This window comes from Malus sylvestris, chromosome 12 (genome assembly GCF_916048215.2).
Source record: "Malus sylvestris chromosome 12, drMalSylv7.2, whole genome shotgun sequence".
NCBI classification, from domain to species: domain Eukaryota; kingdom Viridiplantae; phylum Streptophyta; class Magnoliopsida; order Rosales; family Rosaceae; genus Malus; species Malus sylvestris.
Window position 1 is genome coordinate 8,824,244 of NC_062271.1, and position 22,325 is coordinate 8,846,568.

General features: G+C 41.0%; 1 protein-coding gene and 1 pseudogene across 1 annotated transcript; one reads left to right on the forward strand and one right to left on the reverse strand.

The window, feature by feature from the left end:
* Positions 1–2,069: 2,069 nt before the first annotated feature.
* LOC126592120 (thioredoxin reductase NTRC-like) lies at positions 2,070–4,456 on the reverse strand. The gene is made up of 7 exons (XM_050257875.1): positions 4,401–4,456; positions 4,090–4,297; positions 3,547–3,654; positions 3,023–3,109; positions 2,768–2,872; positions 2,486–2,616; positions 2,070–2,106 (listed from the first exon to the last, which is right to left on the reverse strand). Exons 1-7 carry the CDS (start codon positions 4,454–4,456, stop codon positions 2,070–2,072), a joined length of 732 nt encoding a protein of 243 aa, XP_050113832.1.
* Positions 4,457–5,909: 1,453 nt separating this feature from the next.
* On the forward strand, positions 5,910–7,393 carry LOC126592121 (uncharacterized; annotated as a pseudogene).
* The last annotated feature ends 14,932 nt before the right edge of the window (positions 7,394–22,325 follow it).

Genomic DNA, 22,325 nt, shown 5'->3' on the forward strand with positions numbered 1-22,325 from the left:
TTTCTCCTTATATGGGCAATATCAATAATTATGAAAATACTTTTAATCTCACAATAAAACAATTAATGGAATATATTTTAAATTTAGAATCTCCTCCAATTTAGATGATAACTACCAATTGATTTTAAAATCAATTCCATAAGGAAATCTACATACAACAACAAAATAAATTAGTCAACATTAAATTAAATTGATTAGGAGATTGCTAACATAATTAGAAAATTGCAACATGTTTAATGCAATTCTTCCCTTCAATAGAACATCATTAGGATTATTGATATTAATTAAGAATAAGAGTATGTAAGCAGAAGCATGAAATCCCAGAAACTAATACCAAAATCCATATTAATTCGTAGGAAAATTTGTATTCGAAAACAATTATAATTCATGTAATTTATACAAAAGAAAAATTGATATAAATTGTAATTCAAATTAAATCTTACCCAAGTTGTCTCCTAACAAGAAGTTATTCTCGTCGGAAAGTGCCAAGAGAGCCAAAACCATAAGGAAATATTCAAGCTTCAAATATTAGGTTGTAAAGTAGTGCATGAAAATTATATAACCAAAAACCCAAATTAAAAAATTATTTTTACCAAAATATAAGTAAAAAATAATTTATCTCATATAATTAACATCAATTTTATATATATTATTAACCATGAAAAATCATTGCACACCAACACAAAATTGCGGAAGCATCAAAACCAATTTTCATGAGATGGAACAGTAGAAGGCATCCAACCAAAACGATAAGCAAATTTTCTTTAGTATGTGAATCATCTTCAATAAACAAATTTGCTTATACCTTTATATCGGACCCTAAGCTTGTTGTGCGGCTCTGATACCACATGTAAGACATATTCTGAAATCACAACAACAAGACAATAGGATCACGAATAAATCAAATCAATATGAAATAGAGATCGACTAATTATATTGAACTTATCTGTAGAATTCGGAAGACATGGTTATGAAGGTGAAGCCATTGATCCTTGCGAACAAAGTAGAAGAAGTCTTCTACTTCCAGTACCTCTCAATGAACTCTACTATGGAAATAGGCTTATAGTTTTCGTGAGTTTCTATCAGTATGGAAGCAGGGACGGCTCCTAGGTTATATAGCTAGGGTTTCAATCAATTCCTCCCTATTATCGGAAAGGATATCAACCCAAATTATATCTCATCAATTATAGTCCCATCATGACTCTTATTCCTTGTATTTACTTAATAAAGGCCCTTAATTGATTGCATGTAATTAGGACTCCAATATGTTTATTTCCTTAAGGCACCGAGAGTCCTAAAGATTTCATTAACTTGATTGCCAAGTCAACTATTCACTCAATTATTCTCGGCATAATTTATTGTCATTCACAAAATGGTTTTACAGGAGCAATTTGTCTCCTATTCCAAGAGACACACAACTCTTCATCCATTATCTTCTCAAGAGGGTCTTGGATCACCACTTCCATAGTGTGATTGACATCTTTTTCTTTTGGCTAGTGATTTTCACATTGCCGTTTTCTCATTCACTCATTCTCTTATTCTAGTCTCTTGATTTTTAATCGATTTATCCAGCTTGAGATTCCAAACAATGAAGAAAGGTGAGGTGAGTATGAGGAGACAACAGTGAGAATCACTTCACTTTTTTTTTCTTCGCTTTTTGTTAACTCTCTTTGTATAAGAATAAGGGTGAACAAATTAAATGAAGGTTTATTAATTTCTCATTGTGAACTATAAGAAAAGAAATATTAGCCAAAAGAGCAATTTCGCATTGAAAAATTGAAAGATGGGACTTGTCAGTTCATACTTCGTAATGTAAAAGATGCTAAACCCCACTAAGATTACAATGGATGGAAATACAAGATCGGAAAATAAAATTCCGTAACGATGCATTGACAACTCTGCATGTATGGTAATCTACAATATAGTTGATCAATACAAGCTACAATATTGTGTAAAATGAAGGCCTTACTCAACTAGCCTGTTTGGGAAGAACAAAATTGAACCACAAAATGAGGACATCAGGCAAACTAGAATCTTTAACCTTCTCATCTATTTGCTTGAATAAATTGTCAATACTCGCTCTTCATTTTGACCCCCGATACAGTCCTACAAACAAGCATCGAACAATTAGGGTCACGAACAACCAGAAACCATGTAGATGCAAGTTATATGTGGCAACATGAATATTGAGAAAGGACTGAACACAAGCTGTCACCTAGCACAGGTCACGGTCATGCCTTTCCTCTAAACAGAAATTCTCAATTTCAAATGTTCCAAATCTCGGGATTAAAGCGAAATCAAAGAAGATAGGCATTTATAACACTTCATACCTCAGACAACCGAAAAATCACTAAAGGAAATAAGAAATCAGTTTATGCATGCAAGCTATAAGAAAATTAAAGCAACGGTAGGTAGCAAGAACTCCATGGCCTAAACAAGAAGACCATACAACAATATGCATGCATGAACAAAATTTTTGACCAACCTGATCATTTCCTTATTTTTGAAGAACTGAACACATGGTGTACCCATAATTCCAGTTGCTTCTACTACTTCCTGATCTTCCTCAATCTCAATTTCAACAAAATGTACATTATGGTCGAATTCATCTATCACCTGACTTTAGACAAAGTAAAGCACATCCTCGATTAGTGAAATATTTGGTGAATCAATGATAGACATGCTGTCACTGGAAATGTTAAAAGGCAGACAAACTTCTCTTTCCCAAGTGAACGTACACCACGAAGAACTGAACCACAGAACTTACCGTACCAAGAATTGGCTTCAAAGTCCTACATGGGCCACATGTTGGTGCTGTATATAATACACATATAAGCCTTGGACTTTCATGATACAATTTTCGTAGGGCATACTGAAATGCAAAGACAAGAAAAGTTATTATAACACGAACTCGGAATATAACTACTAAAAGTTCTATCATAAATAAATAAATAAAACTCTTCCATTAGATAATATGTGAACTCATCAGATCGTGCTAGCAAATAGGCAAAAGATCACATGCCTGGCCACGGTGCTTTGTAAGAGTAATGTCAAACCCTTCTTGAACATCCATGCTTGAGGGTTCCTTCTTAGCCTCTTCAGTAACGGGCTGTCAAATGTAAATAGATGAGAAGGATGGTTTTCATGAACAGTGATATCAAAGACTATTACAATTGAATTTCCCTAGAAACAAAGAGTTATTGGATTAATTCCTCCGCAGGAAAAAATAAAAGTAACACAGTTTTAGTCAATCTTTATTTTGGGCGATAATGTCACAATTAATTTCAGTAATATATGTATAATTTCTAAAAACAATGGTGGAAGAAATTAAGTAGACATGGAATTGTGAACTGGACTTTTTAATCATACAATAATTTAAATGAAAATGATGATGTTTAATCAGAAATTTATATTACAACCAGACGACATTAAGCAATGGCAGGTCTAATAGTATAACTGTCATATATATACCTCTGAACACAGCAGCATCATCCAGCAGATAAAACATAGAAAAGATAAAGTTAAACTTCAATACAAGTTATATACCTGGTGAAACTCAATAATGAGATCTTTGCCCACAAGATATCTCTCAACTGATAAAGCGGCAATGCATCCGGATCCTGCTGCTGTTACGGCTTGCCTCCATTCATGGTCCTATTGAGGTACATGACAAGGGATTACAAATAGTATAATTGATGAGTTTTGCAAATATATAATAAATTTGGGTGATAAAAATAGGTTTGATCTTTCTTTGTTTTTTTTTTCTTTTCTTGGACTGCAGAACACGGGTTTCAATTTGAAAAAACTAGAATTTTATTAAAATGGTTACTACGATATATATTCAACCATCAGACACAAGACACAGAGGAAAATAAATGTAATTAGATGAGAAAGTAAGCACAACAAACAAACAACTCACCTTAATATATTAGTGGTGTGCACACATGCCTAAGTAATTCGCAGTGACCAACCATACAAGTGGAATTTAGATGATTTCCCATAACATCAGAATATCAATGTTAAGAAAAGTTTAATTAACACTAACCTGTCTTGCATTGCTCTAGAAGCCCTTAGTTGATCTCTACGCACAAGGAGATGAATATGACGAGCATATTTCTTGAGGTATAAAGCTTCCTCTGTAGCTGTATCACCCCCTCCAACCACAGCAAGAACTTGGCCCTTAAACAATGGTGATGCTCCATCGCAAATTGCACAAGCACTAATTCCCCTACTCCAAAATTCATCTTCACGGGGAATCCTGAGCCGTTTTGCAGTAGCTCCTGTGGCAAAAATTAGACTGTTGCACTTTGTTGATGCACAAAATCAGCGAGGACTTTGGTACAACAGAAAGTGTTAAGTTTGTGACCTTCACTAAATTTCTCAACTTTGTTGGCAATCACCTTAACATTCTCTCTTTTGAAGTTTCATCTTGTATCTTCGGTTCAGAGTCCTTCATGTATAGGCGTAGGTGTACCTTGCTCATTGAAAATATAAAATGAACTTGTACTTTGATAGCTTAGTTATTTTTTGACTGTTGGCGGATGGAGAGAGGATCAAATGTTTGAATATTCTATGCCTATTTATGTAGTTGAAGATCCATATTGAATGAAATTCTGATTAGGTAAATATAAGATTTTGATGGGGTTCCAACTTCCATGTGTTGAAAGAAAAATGATGATGTCAAGTTAATCTTGAATTGGGTTGAATAAATTTGTTGATAATTTTTTTAGGAACCCAGGGCCGGGAGTAGTTTGCTACTTCTGTCCACCTCAGTGAACCTCATAATTCAAGTGTACATGCATGATCTATTAAGGACTCAGTGGTAGGGGAGGATCGAATTGCTCAATATTTACTTGTAGTTCTAAATTCATGAGGGACACCTTTTCACTGGAAGAACTCTAACAATAGGAGAATGGAAGTGATTCAATATGGAGCCGAAGACAAAGTTGATTACAGTCTTAAGAACCTTCGACCTAATAGAAGGAAGGTGCCAAATAAGTCTGATATGTTATACATTGAGGTAACGGAGATTACTGTAGTCTTGTCTGTCCTTCCATATAGCAAGTTTTAATAGGGATAATGTCAAACTTCCTATGCTTAGTCACTTTGTTTGAACACTAACAGAAGAACATTCTTTCTGGAAACAAACAGAGATTTTTTTATTTTATTTATATTTCATAAACCTGGTACTAGTTTTCTGACTTGGAGAAACCACATTGTAGATTAAATACTAAAGCAAAGGCGTCTCACATCGCATCATGAATGTTGTTTGTATCATACTTTGGGCCTCCGTATTTAGATCTCGTATAAATACTCGGGGGACTTAAATGTAATTATGTAATAAAAGGAGGGGCAAATATGTAAAAAGGGGAGGAGCCCTTATTCTATAAAAGGGCCTCCTCACCCTCACAAACCTCAAGCCTCCTCACATCCCCTAAGCTCTAAGCTCTCTCAAAGCTCTCACTCTCATATTCAGAGCTCTCTCTCCCTCAGAAATACAATATCAATGTGGACGTAGCCCAAACCTTGGGGTGAACCACGATACATTTTGTGTTATTTACATTTTTTGCAGATTCAAGGTCGGATTTACGTTGTTCCAAGACCTCTGGTTTTGTGCATCAACATTTGGCGCCGTTTGTGGGAATCGATACGAAAGGTTGTGTCGGTTCTCTTTCATTTTTTCACCTCCGCCGTGAATCTGCAGAAACCGAAGAACCAAACACCTGCACAGTCACTGCAAGACCCAGGTCTCCCGCTCCAGCTCCCAGTCACGGTGGCAGCGATGGAAACACAATCACAACCTCTCTCTCTCTATCACACAAATTCTCTTTCTATCTCCACAAGTTCTTGATGTTGTGAACGGATCCTAAAGGGCAAAAGAAGGAGACGGTTTTTGTCCAAAACCAAAAATGTATCAAAACACAGTAGGCTGCAACTTTGACCCAAACTCCATCCCTAAATCTGCGGCAGAGAGCTTGCTCGACCTCAACCCGCTTTCCCCACCACCACCGCCGCCTCCATAACAACGGCAAGTTCTCATGCCTTGTTCAGACACCCACCACCATAATAACACCACCACCAACAACGGGTTTGGGGTCGAAGAAAACATCACTCTCTCCATAGAAGAGCTTTCTTATCATCATCACCATCAGCAAAATCATCATTCCTCCATGGAAACCCACACAACAACACCACTAACCATAACAACGAAATCAACAATTCCCATTTGGTGCCAACAAATTGGGACAACAATATTCATGGAGTCCATGATCAGATGCAGCAATAAGTCCCGGATAGTACTACTACTGCGACTTCTACCCCTTACCCACAACCACCTGACCTTCTCAACTTTTTCAGCTTACCCAGATGCTCCCCTTCCTCTCGTCTCCAAAATTCATCCATCACCTTCACAAACCCCATCCCAAAAACCTTAAATTTTTTGAGCTCTTTGGAGTCCCTCGGAGACCTCCCCAGCGCGATTGACACCCCACAAGGGACGGTTTCTTCCGTTCTCTATGACCCGATTTTCCATTTGAACCTCCCTCCACAGCCGCCATTATTCAGGGAGTTGCTTCAGTCTCTGCCGCATGGGTACATCTTGCCTGGCTCAGGAAACGGGTCGCTGTTCAGTAGCGGCGGCGATAAGAGAAAGAGGAGCGGATGAGGGGTTCTGTATAACCCAGATGTAGATGAAAGTCTTGGGAGGTAGTTTGATAGTGGAATTTTGGAGTTCTCAAGAAGAAAATGTGTGGGAGAGAAAGGAGCAAGATGCACAAACAAGATGGACGAGGGGTGGAGGATTAGGTTCCAAGCGGACAGCGACTCGGAGATCTCGAAGGGGTTCTGCTCGTGCCTGATTTGGATGCTCGACGGCGCAGAGGCGGGTGAGGTTATGGCAGTGGAGACGCAGGATTTGCAGGACGTAAATGTGGGGGTGTACGGGAAGGTGAATTCGAGAGTGAACACGTGGCACAATGTGCTGCTGGCGATGCAGAGGAAGACTCAGGCTTTGGTGACGAAGCGAAAGCAGGGGATACGGGGAATAAGGAGTAATGAGATTCTCGTGGTGGTCTCCTTCTACAAGTTCACTGATTTTCCTAACCATAATCACCTGCAGCAACCATTGAAGCAGCTCTATGAAGAACTGCCTTGTGGACTTCCTCATTGCCGGAGACTAGAAACAAAGCTCACTGTTCTGCACTTGCATGGGAACACAGCTGATCTGGGTCAGATGTACGAGTTGTCTAGTGAGCTGAGTCTCCACCTCCGAGTCAACTTGGTAGAGTATGATTATTTAGGTTACGGACAGTCTCTCCTACCAGCCTTCGTGGCCTATCATCTCAAGATGGGGGAAAGCAAAAGTAACGCAGAAAACAAAAGGTCCCAGCAATAACTAGGCAGTGGGAAAAGAAATAAAAGCAGAAAAGAGAAAGTAAAAGCAGAAAAGGAAAAGCCGAAAAGAAGATGCTCTACTATTCCACTACTCCACTATCCCACGGGATAACATGATTAAAAATAAGAAGATGCCCACCAAGGTTTCCCGTCTCCACTTTCTGTTGGACCAAAAGATGACCATCAACATGCTGAAAACATGTAATTTATTTTTCTTATCTTTCGGAGACATCTATATAAACCCCATCAAAGGGTAATAATAATAAAAAATAAAAGGGCAAGCCCAAAATAATGGGCTGGCGAAGGCCCATATACCCAAAAGAGCCAGGCCCTCTATTATCACCAACCAGGTGATCAAAAGTACGTCCAGTACTATAAAAAATTATTCGGCACCCTGCCACTATTACCACCAACCAGGTGATCAAAAGTACGCCCAGTACTACAAAAAATTATTCGGCAGCCCGCCGCTATTACCACCAACCAGGTGATCAAAAGTACGCCCAGTACTCTAAAATTATTCGGCAACCTGCCGCTATTATCACCAACCAGGTGATCAAAAGTATGCCCAGTACTCCAAATTTATTCGGCACCCTGCCGCTATTATCACCAACCAGGTGATCAAAAGTACGCCCAGTACTCCAAAATTATTCAACACCCTGCCGCTATTATCACCAACCAGGTGATCAAAAGTACGTCCAGTACTTCAAAATTATACATGAGCATTACTCATGTCAATCATACATAAACATTCATGACCATCACTCATGTCAATCATACATAAACATTCATGACCATCATTCATGTCAACATTCATGAGCATCACTCATGTTAACATTCATAAGCATCACTCATGTCAACATCCGTGAGCATCACTCATGTCAATTAACATAAACATTCATGAGCATCACTCATGTCAATCTAGCTTCAAAAGCTTCATTTACAGAGTTCTAGCTTCGAAAGCTTCATTTACAAAGCTCTAGCTTCAAAAGCTTCATTTACAAAAGCTCCAGCTTCGAAAGCTTCAGTTACAGAGCTCTAGCTTCAAAGCTTCACTTGCAAAGCTTCACCTACAAAGCTTCAATGCAGGTTATACAAATACTGCCTCCGAACAGCCGCCACTTCGCCCCATACATGGATTCAATTTGAAGTCTCCAGCCAACAGACTCTATTGATCGAAGACTTGGGGGACTACATTATCTACCATATATTGGGCCTCATGAAAAATACTTAGGGGACTTAGCCCATTATTTATATACTGAGGAGCGAGCCCTTATTCTATAAAAGGGACTTCCTCACTTTCATTAGAAAGCACCCATCACTTATGTATTGAGGAGCGAGCCCTTATTCTATAAAAGGGACTCCCTCACCATCATTAGAGAGCATCAACTCTACCCCATCGTTTATGTATTGAGGAGCGAGCCCTTATTTTATAAAAGGGACTCCCTCACTTTCATTAGAGAGCATCGCCGCCAGCTGAGTAACCACCTCGCCGCGAGCATCACTCCTAACCCATTACTTATGTATTGAGGAACGAGCCCTTATTCTATAAAAATGACTCCCTTACCTTCAACGCCACAAGCCGAACCAACCAAGGCAACATAAGCCACAAGCAGAGCAGTCTCGCAACATGTGCTATTTCTAGTTGAGCATCATTTCAAATTAAGCATCGCCTCACATCAAGTATCAGTCCTAGACGACATCTAGTTACTTCAGCCCACACATGGACTGAATTTCAAGTCTCCAGCCAAAAGACTCTCTTGACTGAAGACTTAGGGGACTATTATTTGTACCATACTTAAGGCCTCCGTATTTAGATTTCGTATAAATACTTGGAGGACTTAAATGTAATTATGTAATAAAAGAGGGGCAAATATGTAAAAAGGGAAAGAGCCCTTATTCTATAAAAGGGTCTTCTCACCCTCACAAACCTCAAGCCTCCTCATATCCCCTAAGCTCTAAGCTCTCTCAAAGCTCTCACTCTCATATTCAGAGCTCTCTCTCCCTCAGAAATACAATATCAGTGTGGAAGTAGCCCAAACCTTGGGGTGAACCACGATACATCTTGTGTTATTTACATTTCTTACAGATTCACGGTCCGATTTACGTTGTTCTAAGACCTCCGGTTTTGTGCATCAACAAATGACATTGCTGTAATTTGTTTAAAAGTAGGCATTATAGGAGCACGACAATACTCTATTTGGTAGTTTTACCTGGATTAAAGTGCTGAGGTAAAGGATTCTCACATTCATGTATGATACCATCTTTGCTTGTTGGAGTCGTCACCAATGCCATTTGTAAAGGTACGGTCAATTTCGGATGCTGGTATTACAAGTCGAAACTACTTGGTGGTTGATGCCATGCCATTTGGGATTTGCAGCTTACGTTCAGATTGCTTAGTAGAAGGTAGACAAGTATTAGACAATCAAGGGCAAGTTTACTTCCAACATGCTTAATGCAATGGTGATATTTGGGTGGTGGATTTTTTTGTTTCCCTTTTATCTGCATGGTATTTCTCATAATAGATTGGGTAATCATGAATATGGAAAAGAGATGACTGACTTAATAAGGATAACATAGTACACGATATAACTATGGTTGATATGATGTCATGGTAAGTTAGGGGCAAGAAAGGTGTCCATTCAAGAAGCTTGGTGGTGAATCCACGTTCTTCATAGGCTTGTCGATACTGTGTTCCTTAACTTGTTACTTAGATGAGTAATTCATTGATGACCTTTCAAGCCGGAAGTGACAGACTAAATTTTTCATATGAAAGACGTCTTACTGTCATTCGTATTGTAAGTAATTAACAAGGTGTAGTATTTCTGTTTTTCTTTATTATAATTAGCATTCTTTTTTCCCGCTTAAAACTCAAATTTGTAATTTGTAAGTACTGTCAGGAGTGTATATGAGTGTTAAGCTTATCTTTTAGTTTCTTTGGTCGCTAACCCGCTGATACTCTTACAGTAGCCATTTTATATTTCTTCACGCATGTGTGACTCATCACTTTGCTCTTTATTTTTGACACTTTTCAGTGTAGCTTAGACAAGAGTCGCCGGTGTGATCAGCTAATATTTTGTCATGTTTTTATGTCTTTTAAAATTCTAGTATTGTTCATGTTGCTTTTCAGGATGTGGTAACGGAAGTGCAACGTACACTGTATTCGACACTGTCAGAATTCAATGGCAACCGAGAAGATGAGGGCGACTTGTAGATGCTTATAGAACAGCAGTTTGAGGCACTACAGACGGCCTTAAAGATACCTAATAAGGGGTCTGAAGCTCGTTTGATGGTATCAAAGAAATTTCTTACCTTATTTAGGTCAGGTAAGTTGGGTACCTTCATCCTCGATGATGTCCCTGATGATAATCCGCCCTCATGAAACATTTTATTTTAGAATGACGGCCCTCGTGCTTTTATTTCTCTTCTTTAACTTTACATAGATAGACTTGTACATGTTACACGTATTATACTGATTTACTTGTATCAGTGATCTCTCGATTTTATTCTGTTGTATTGTGAAGACTTGTTCATATTTGGTAATCCATATTTGGTTGGATGGTTTTTGTGTATGCTCTGAATCGCAATCGCAATCACAATCGCAATCGACATCCCCATGACCGTACCGACGTTGATGCCGCTGTTTAGCCGTTGTCATAAATACCATCACCAGCACATATACTTGATTCAACCACCACCAGCACCACTCGCATTCACAAACTGATGCAGTGAAAGAAAAATTGGGAAGTCAGAATTCTCATTTGAATTCATGAATGACACAGACGGTTTGCCAAACAAGAGTTTTACTGGGACTTCAAATCTCATATTTCATATTTCACTAATTTGAAATTTCTTGGTTCAGGCTTTTATAGATAGATATGAACTGCCTTACTGCCAGTAATATAACACTCTAGATAAATTAACTCACACACCCAACACAGCTTCTTTTTAAACCACCACGGGGTGGTCCAGTGATTGGAGACGAATTTCAAGCCCGTATTTCACACGGTACGTCCTAGGTTCGATTTCTAACATGGGTGAATCACACAATGATGGCTAGGGGAGGCTGAAATGCCTCTGTAAGTCTTTCCGGTTCCTCGAAGGGTGGGTTGCAGTGGTGAAGCCAGTAGCTGGTCCCTTTCTTAGGAAAAAAAAAAACACACAGCTTTTTATTGTCTAGGAAGTATTTTCACTCCGTTTCTATCCTTATGTGCTGTTTTTTTTTTTTTTCCTTTCTAGCCTCAAATTGAGTCCATAAAAGCAGAATCTCAACTGAAAGAATCAAATTGAGTGCACGAGGACGAAGGGAGAGTGAAAATCACTTCCCTTTTCCTTTTCCCCTCGGAAATATAGCTCTCTTGCAACCCAAGATTGAACATGGGTTCTGGAACTTCAAATTACATAATTATTTATCTCGTGTGCACCTGTTGAGAGTACGAATCTAATGTCGAGGAAGTAAATCATTGCATGAAAGAATGCTTGAATGATTTTACTCAGCAACTCCTCTCGATATTTTTTAATTGGTTTATAGTTGAATGTTGACGTTGTAAGTTGATTAGTATGGGACTTGAGAGCAGCGTGCAGTTGGATTTTATTTATGAGAGACAGACTGATGAAAGATCCAGCATCTGAAACAAGTAACAAAGCAATTAAGTCAGGATACAGTGTACAGTGCAGCACGCATGGAGGTATGGATAGACATGGGCCCTCTATGCTTCAGTGATTCATCCAATGCGTGGCGATGCCAAGTTTTATAGGGCTTTACCCATTTTGTACTAAAAGTATCCACGACTACCCAACCCCAACCTAAGTCCTATAACGCCATGAAGGGAACGTTTCATGATCATTTTATTTTTATTTTTTTTCTTTTACTTTTATTTATAAATCTGTTTTGAAAACTGAAAGATAAATTTTGAAAACACAAGAAAATAGTCTTGCCTTTATTTTTTGGTTTTCAGTTTAAATTGTTTCTAAAAATTGAAAGTAGTTACAAACAGGTGTATTTTTTTTAATTTTAAAATAATTGTAGACATTGAAATTTCGGTGAAATAAGTATTGACAATTGTATTAAAATTACAACCCCCATTCATTTCACCTACATCATACACTCACTTCACATACATCATACACTCATCCCACCTACAACATCCACTTACTTCACCAAACAAATGGATGGTGGTGATTCATTCTCAAAGCCTATAAATAGGCTTCTCCATCAAGCAAATGAGGGAGGATTTTACATACATTCTCTCTACTCTCAAATTGGAAGAGAATTCACATCACACCAAAGCCTTGAAGCCTCGAAACTCTAAAGCTCTCAAGAAAATCCCAAAGAATCAAGAAAGCCCTCTTCGTTCTTCGTCAAAATCCTCCTTCAGGATCAAGCCCCAACGACCCTTGAAGAAACTTCCACTAATTCAAGATCGAGCCCTAACGGCCCTTGAAGAAAGTGTTCATCATTCATCATCCGTTTATCCTAAAGATCAAGCCCCGACGGCCCTTTGGATCAACAACATCAAATCTACCCATTACAAAGATAGAACCAGAGGCTAAATTTATAGAAGAGATTGTAACCCCTAAATCATTAATACAAAATATTATTTTGTACACGTGTTCTTGTCTCGTTCATCGCAGGAATTCCCGTGTTTACAAATTTGGCACGCCCAATGGGACCTTCTCTACCTCTCATCTCTATCTTGGAATCAACAAAAAGCACAAATGGCATCAAAAAATGCTCAAGTTGTTCTCGCAGCCAATGCAAAGAACAAGAGCGTCATCACCGCAGGCGGTGTCACTTCGGGCGTCACAACTCGAAGCAAGGCAAGAGCTATTTCTGCCGCCTCTTCCACCCCTGCATCAACTCTGCCAAAGGAACAAGAGCACCCAAGGCACGAACCTATGATCACCCTGGCCTCACTAAGGGCGCCAAGGGAGGAAAGCCTAAGGAAGTACTATGGTACCGTGCTTTCCGATGCCGACTTAAGCGGCAGCTCAGCCATGCAAGTCATGACTACTGGAGCGACTTCAATCGATGAGCAGCTGGCTCATATAAATGAAGCGATCGCAAGGCTAACATAGATTGTGGAAGAAAAAACCAGCAAATCATCGCACTCGTCAACCAACTAGATGCGAAGCCCGACATGAAAGTCGAGCAAGGGGATAATGCGGTAAAGAAGGAAAACGACGAGGATGAGGAGCCTCTTGCGGAGAAAATCGAAGAGAAACTAAAGCTAGACCAATCAGCGGCACTCATGGAATCTCTCTCTATCCAACAACTGCAGGAGATGATCCTGGGCACCATCAAGGCACAGTACGAAGGAAGTTCACATGATTCCGTACTATACTAAAAACCCAACTCCAAGAAAATTGACGCTTTGAAGATGCCGATGGGCTATCAACCACCAAAGTTCATGCAGTTCGATAGAAAGGGAAACCTGAAGCAACATGTCGCTCATTTCATTAAGACCTACAACAACGCGATGACAGAAGGAGATTAACTCGCTAAGCAGTTTGTACACTCGCTGAAAGGAAATGCCTTTGAGTGGTACACGGACCTAGAGCCTGAGTCCATCAACAGTTGGGAGCAATTGGAAAAAGAATTCCTCAACCTCTTCTACAGCACCCGCCGTACTGTGAGCATGCTAGAGCTGACGAGCATGAAGTAATGGAGGGATGAGCCAGTCGTGGACTACATCAACCGATGGCGCAATCTAAGCCTCGACTACAAGGACAAGCTTTCGGAGATCTCTTCAATCGAGATATGCGTCCAAGGCATGCAATGGGGGTTACACTATATCCTTCAAGGCATCAAACCACGGATCTTTGAAGAGTTAGCCACCCGTGCCCACGACATGAAGCTGAGCATTGCTCACCATGAAAAGAAAGACCAATCCCCAACTTCAAGAAGGACAAGGTGTTTACCCCAAATGTAGATAAAACTAGGAAGAAGCCTACCAATGAAGCTTTTACTGTCAACATTGCGCCCATCAAGACCTCCTACACACCTATCAAGATCTCCTCCAAAACCAAAGCAAAGGAGATAAAGAAATGTGAGCCTCCTCGCACCCAAGACAGGTACAAAAGTACCTTAAGGGAATTAGAGCATAAGGCGTACCCTTTTCCTGACTCAGACATGGATGCAATGTTAAACGACCTGCTAGAAAAGAAGGTGATTGAGTTACCAGAATGCAAGCGCCCTAAAGAAATCAATCGCGTGAACGATCCTAGGTACTGCAAGTACCATCGTATCGTGAGCCATCATGTTGGCAAGTGCTTCGTCCTCAAAGAACTCATTATAAAGCTAGCGCAACAAGGGAAAATCGAGTTCGACCTTGAAGACACGGCCACAACACATACTACTACAATTGCGTTTGGATCCTTCGATCCCGTATCTCTCCAAGCGACATTTGACCATTCCCGCCAATGCTCAAGCTGAATGGCACCTTCAGCACAACCATCATCGAGGGCAAGAGACCAAGATGCACATACCGATGATAAAGAAGGATGGACATTGGTGACCTATAAAAACACAAGGAAACCAAAACCACAAGCCACAAGACCAAAGGTGGAACAAGTGAGAAAGCACCGTCGCCGCAACAGTAGGAAGCCCAAAAGAAACGTAAAAGCTGCTAAGCCAACATATGCTAGGGAACCTATGGAGCAAGAGCCACGCATTCCTGTCTCCTTGCACGAATACTTCCCGAATGACTTCTTCCAACAATGCAATATCGCTGCATGTCATATGGTCGAAGTAGAAATGGAAGAACCTTTAAAAGGCAAAGACATAGCCATCGAGGGAGAAATTGCCCTCAAACCCAAAGAAGGCCTACCGATACACTTTAGCATCAAGGAAGTACCACGATTGCCAAAGAAGATGCAAAGAGCACTAGCAGCGGCTTTGGCGAGTCCTAATGACCACGAAACCCAAGAAAGCAAGGACGAAGGCTTGAAACTTCGACCACATAAGTATGCCACTTGTTATACTACCCAGGACGCAATCACCCTCACTAACGAAGACTTACTGCTAGGATCAAAGCTTCACAACCGTCCTCTCTTTGTCTCTAGTACGTAAGGGAGCACAAAGTCAACCGCATGCTTGTGGATGGTGGATTGGCCATAAACATCATGCCAAAGTCAACAATGACCACAATTGGCATCAAGGTCGATGAATTTTCCCTAAGCCGTCTGCGAATCCAAGGTTTTAACCAAGGAGGACAAAGGGCGATGGGCATGATCCGAGTGAAAATGACCATTGGTGAACTCAAATCAAGCACAATATTCCACGTAATTGATGCAAGAACCTCTTACAACTTGCTCCTAGGAAGGCCTTAGATCCACAAGAATGTAGTAGTGCCATCCACCATCCACCAATGCTTAAAATTCTACCGATAAGGAGTGAAGGTGATCTATGGCGACACCAAACCATTCACCAAAGCCGAATCACATTTCGTAGACGCCAAGTTCTACATGGATGAAGACATGGTGCCCGAAGCTCTTCTAAAAGAGATCAAATCCACGGGCAAAGCAACACCTAAAAAGCAGGAGTGGCAAGCCATGCCCAAGAAGCAAGAATGAGAAGCTATACCGTCTTCAAACAAGAACGATGATGAACTTGCTAAACTTGCAACAACCAAAGGGAGCAAGACGCCCTCAAACACACTCGTCTTCCGATACATCCCGATGTCAAGAAGAAAGAATGGTCAATCCCCGTTTGAAACTGAAGCAAGCAAAGTCAATGCACAGCGGCACAGGGATAATGTAAAGTTGCTCAAGACGAATGCAGTTTTGCCTTTGACACAGCTAAGCTAAGGTTGCAAGATTACCACAAGGCTTCATAAAAGCTCTACTAAAGAGGGTGGAACCAAGCTTTCTCCCAATCAAAAGGACCGAAGAAGGTTTTAATCTAAACGCTTACAAACTCATGTCGAAAGCTGGGTACGACTTCGCTTCTTCTTCGAATCCTGGAAAGAAGGTTTCAAACACCATCAACGATAAAGAACGTGACCTCACCGAAACTCAAAAGAAGTTGAAGAAGCATGGTTACAAAGTTAACAACAACAAAGCTAGACTTGGCTTCACACCAAATGCACCCGTGAAGATTTTAAGCAAAGCGAAAAATGCTAGCACTCAACACATCAGTGTGAGCATTGAACAAGATCAAGTGGAGCCTATATCCGGCCCTCGGATGTCAGTCTTCGATAGGATGAATTGTTCAAGACCTAGAACGTCAGCACTTAATCGCATTGGTGGTCAAAATCGAACCTCCGTCTTCAAGAGGCTTAACATGCCAACATCCCAAAGCTCTGTTTTTGAAAGGTTATCAAAACCTAAGAAGCAAAGCAACGCGGCCAGCTCTCCTCCTTGTCAGTCAGCTTTGGACAGACTTGAAGAAACCAAGAAGCCTTCTAAAAAGAGGAAGACAACGCCAAATGAAGAAAAGCTCGACAGTCTAGCAGGAAAAGACGATGTTCAAAGCTTGATTCCTTCAAGGATAAAGCGCCAAGCAACTTTGGAGGTTGACACAAAAAGATCACTGAAGGTAAAAATGCGCACCATCATCTACACCGACCAATCTTCATGCCAACAAACCCAAGAGGACGGCACTGAAGAAGAGGCCCAAGAAGACAAAGAAGACGAAATCCCGAAAGAATACGTCACTTCTAGCTTTATCAACTCAAAATCTTCACCTCAATCGCTGGGGGCATGCTCCAAAACCATGCCAGTCAAGCCGAGTGAAGTTGAAGGATGGACTCATGTCACTCCAAAGAAACTGCACAAGAAGCATATGTCTATTCCACAAGTACACCAATAAAAAATGGGGCAAAACAGCTTTCGCCAACCTCCAAAGCAATGTGAAAGTGTTGAAGATGAGGAAATTTTGACACAAAGATCGACCATGCACGATCTCTTCTTTCTCAGAAAATTATTCAGCTACTCAGTCAAGGCTCCTTGTTATAAAGATTGCGAGGAACGCCTCTCCAGGCAGCAACCATCTCTTCCACAAGTTCACCAATGGGAAAGGGAGCAAAGCAGGTCCTATCAACCTCCAGAACAATGTGAAAGTGTTGGAGATAATGAAACTTTGACACGAAGGTCATCCATCCCCATCGCGATGCGTGACCTCTTCCTAGAAGACTTCTTCAACTACTCAGTCAACGCTTCTTGCTATGAAGATTGCGAGGAACAACTCTCCCAGATCACTTGACAAACCAACACCACAACTCTTCGCCTGCATGAGCCTAAACTGTACATGGCACCAATGCTCCTTGTTCGCACGACCCTAAACTGCACGAACCAAAGCTCCTGGCCCGTAAGAGCATAAACTGTGTACAGCAAAATCATCATCAAAATCACTATTAAAACCATCACTCATTTGAACCACATTTTGACTTGATCTCTTTCTTTGGAAGGGTACGTAGGCAACTCAAGCATTCAGTTTCGAGTTCAGTGGCATTAAAAAAAAAGAAAAAAAAAGGGCTTTATTAAAGTCTCATTGATGAAGGTCAATTTTATTACAAATTTATTTGCAATTTTCTTTGTACAAAACTAAATTACAGTTTCTTTGAAAAAAAAAAGAAAAAATGAATACATATGTTATTATGTATTTAAAAAAAAGAAATATATATATATATATACAGGCCCAGGCCCGGCTCTCAGAACCCAATCCACTCAACTTGCAGCTTGCCTCAGGCCTGCCCTTCAAAACATGGGTCACCGCCCATTCTTCTAGCCCAAGTTCCTCGTCAAACATCTTCACCAAAAGGAAGACCTCCAGCTCACGGCGAAGACTCTCATCTCATCCACGCCCTTTGTCGGCACATCTTTGTCATCCGTCTCCCGCCATGGGTCCTACGCCCTCAAAACCCTCGTGGATCTCTCATCCCTTTCCCTTCGTCTTTGTAGAAATTTGGGGCACCCAGAGGGCACCCAAATTCAGTCTCGCACTTTTCACTCTGCTTACTCCGTGCTCTTCAGCACAAGCGGACCTTCACCGAGTTCAAGTCACCCAACCCTGTCAAGAACGAGGCTCTTGATTTCATTATCTCTGACCTTGACCACATGGAATACGAAGAGCTTGAGATTGAGATGCTCAATGACAAACGTTTAGGGCTTCCAGTGGCACCATCCCAACTTGCTCTCCTCTCTGCCTCCGCTGCCAAGCCTATCGCCATCCATGCCCAACTCCAGAGCCTTTCCATCTGTCTCCAGACCTTATGCGTGTACCATGACCTCCACCCCTGCAACTCCAGCGATCGAGTTTGGACCAGATCTATCAAGTTCCTTCTTTTCTCCTCCATCGCCAGCAACTCGATACTCGAGTCATTCGTAGCCCACAACAAGCACAGCAAAGAGTCGTCGCCGTCATTTCGAGTCTAAGATCAAATCTTGTTTCCCAATCACATGCTTCTCATTGTGCCCAATCGGTTCGGCCACTCATACTGAGGATGAAACCTCACCACTAAACCCAAACCACAAATTCAAGCTTCATGCTCTCCGTCTTGAACCGACGCACTTGGTGTTTTAAAATGTGCTTGATAGCAACCAGATGCCAGATCTCGAACCCATCATTTACGCCGTCTCCAAGCCTTAAAACCTTTGCTGCGCACGGTGGATTGGCGCACATGTAGAAACAGAGACCTTGTTTTCTTCTGGATTTGGATTTTGGTGAAGGTATAGTAACTTTGAAGGGTTGGAGTCCGTGTGGGTCACCGCTACGAGGTGCCGAAGGAAAATGAAGGTGGACCTGGACCCGCTTGTCGTGCTACTTCTGGTTGATGTGAAAATGTGCCGTCGTGAATTCAAATTGGGCAGCATTTTATAATCCAAATAGTGAGTTCAAGTGAAACTGTGGGTTGCTGGGTTCTTCTTCTTGCAGCCTTCTGTGGCACATCCTCATCACCAACCCCAAAGGTCTTGATGAGTAATCTTGCCCCACTGAATTGAGTGAACAGAAGAGGACGACGGCGCTGGTTTTGACCTTCGAGAAAGATAACTCACGGCAGGATCCTCTTCTGCATTGCGGTGCAGTCATAGCAAGTTCTTTGTTTTGGAAATTAGAAAGTAGGCTTAGAGTGTCTCAGTGAAAAAGCACTGTAAGCAACTCTGTGCTATCGTGGAGCATAAGTGGTGACAGTGGAACTTCTTCCTCTATCTCCTCGCCTTCTCCTTTAGCCTTTAATGCATTTCCGTTTGTGCCCTCCATGCTCCTGCATCCAAGCATACGAGTCCCTTATCTTCACTTTGGCCACCATGATCAAAATCGACAAAGAAACTTCATGACCGGCGTCAAACGACTAGCCGATCATGAAGCTCGATGCCTTACATTCTGCCTTAAGCTCCAACTGCTTCTGCACCTCCGCCATGGTTGCTGCTGCATGAGAATGTGATTAACAAAACCAAAGTTTGTCAACTCATACCCACTTGCCTCCTTGCTCCTTGCCTAGCCTCATACTGCTCCAAGCTCCTCTGCATTTCTCCCTACGCCCTGTGAGGATATATAGAACAGAAAGGGAAGGTGTTGACTGACAAAAACTAATAATAATAATAATAATAATAATACGAAGATTTCAGGAATAGTGCACGGCACCATGTGAAGGGTTGTAGGTGGGATTAAGCTGCAGGACAAAGGCACATGCTTAAAAGTGACTCATCAACACATTTGACGTGAGTTCACGCATGCTGATTCAAAGGTGGAGCTCACATTTTTCTAAAGAGGAATGATATCCTATGCAAATTCAAGCACCCATTAAGGGATCCAGCAGTGTCAATCTACCATACTCATCATCAAAACATGTACACACACAAAAAAGAAGGTGCAAGCTACTGTTAGCAAGTCAAGGAAAGAAAAAGGAAAAGGGTGGTGGCGACAGAATGATGCTTCCAGTCACCATCTAAAAGGAAATTGGGGCATCAGGCACCATCTAAAAAAAAAAGGAAGTAACACATCTTAGTGAGTTATATGTTTTATTTGTACTTAGCACAATGCACTAAATAAAATAAAGCATGTCCATTGATATCTCTAAGAAATTACAAGTGCGTAAAAAAAAAGGAAAACAAAAGCAAAAGAAAAAAAAGAGGGAGCCTTCACAAATGTCACTTATGTGAAGCCTCAGTACTTGAAGCCTTAGTACTCGGCGGAACCCTAGAAGAGGGAGGCACTGAAGATGGATTATTCGGAGCTTCAATACTTGGTTGAACTCCAGATGAAGAAGGCAAAATGTGCCTTTAGAATACATCCACAAATCTCCGATAGTCATTTTGAATCCGACCTTCGGAGTCCAGCAGCTAATCAAGCTTCATCTTCATGCTCATCGAATAACTATTTGCAAGCACATGCAACTCTCTATTCTCGTGCTTAAGCTGTTTGATCTCTTGACAAGAGCTACCATGTCGGCTGTCAATGATTCAACTTGGCGAGTTCGAACAAGTAAGCGTTGGCCCATGTTGGAAATAGAGTTCGCACAGTGGACACTGAGAGCCTGGGAATCTTGAACAGCTAACTCATTTGACCGTCATGAAAGTATCCTATTATCTCTAGGAGTGATAAGGTTCCTAGCTACAATCGTAGTCGTTGTTGCATCCCTCATCACAGAGTCTTCAACTATAAGAGGGCCATTAGAAGAAAAGAAGGACGGGCGCCATATATTACCCTTACGTGGTGCACCTGTGTCACTACTGAAACTCAAATCTAAGCAAATGTTAGACGGGTTAGCCATTTTCAAAAATGGTAAAAGAAAAGGGTTGGAGGGAGTAAAATCTCAGAAATACAACAAAGACAATTTTCAAGGGCGGGCAATCTTCAAAGTGTGCATGTTGAATGCAATTGACACCTCTTTAAAAAGAAAAGGAAACACAACCACTTGTTAAAAAAAAAATCGAAGAGACACCACTCTTCGAATTTCAAAACCCGGATTTTTCTACGTAAAGTCTTTCAACACTTTTCAAACGCAGTCTCAGCTTTCGGCTATCACGTGCAACTTTGTCAGAGATCACTGACAAAATTGAAAACGTGTGAAGTCCATTATTCCAACTACCACACTTTTGGCCAACAAGCGTGGGTGACAAGGCCACATCCACACTGTCACTTGCTATCGGGAAATCACCATATAATTCAACCTCCATCCTCTATAGCAAGGCACACATCCAAAACGCCTTACTCTTCTTCCTTGCCGAATGCACCTGCAACCAAACCCTTCAACATACTCAGTTTTCTTCCTTCCTAAAAATATAAACGCCTGACTCTTCTTCCTTGCCAAGAATAAATCTGCAACTAAAACCTCTCAATATACTCAGTTATCTTCCTCCCTGGAAATACCTCTTCAACCAAGTCACAGCAGAACAAAGGTATCTCATATCACTAGGGTTGAGAGCAAGAGTATCTCATAGCATGCTTTCTCTCTATCCTTTTCTTTGTCCTTCCACTTCACTACAAGACAAGGAGAAAGAAAGCAATCAGCCGGCACTTGGACTCAACCTTCCAATTTGGAATCGACTGCCTGGAAACCCCTTCTCTAATTGCTTACCTAGCATCACCTTCAACTTATCTTCAACCGTTGATGTACTTCCAATGAAGACACCACATCTACCTGGAAAACTAATGATGTAAGTAAAGATGATACATCGAAGCATGTGGAGACAAGTGCAACAAAATACGTGTTGGTTCATCCGCTACTTCTTCAAAAGCAAACGTATCTCATATCATCATGGTAGAAAGCAAGAGTATCGCATATCATGCAATCTCTATGTCCTTTCCTTTGTCCTTGTTCTTACCTGCAAAGACAAGGATAAAGAAAGCAATATGTTAGAACCTCCACTCAAGCTCCTGGTAAGGAACCGACTGCCTGGAACCTTCTTGATTGCTCACCTAACACTGCTATCAAAGTACCCATTGTTTCAACATCTGATGCTTCTAGAGAAGATACCACATCTGCCTGGAG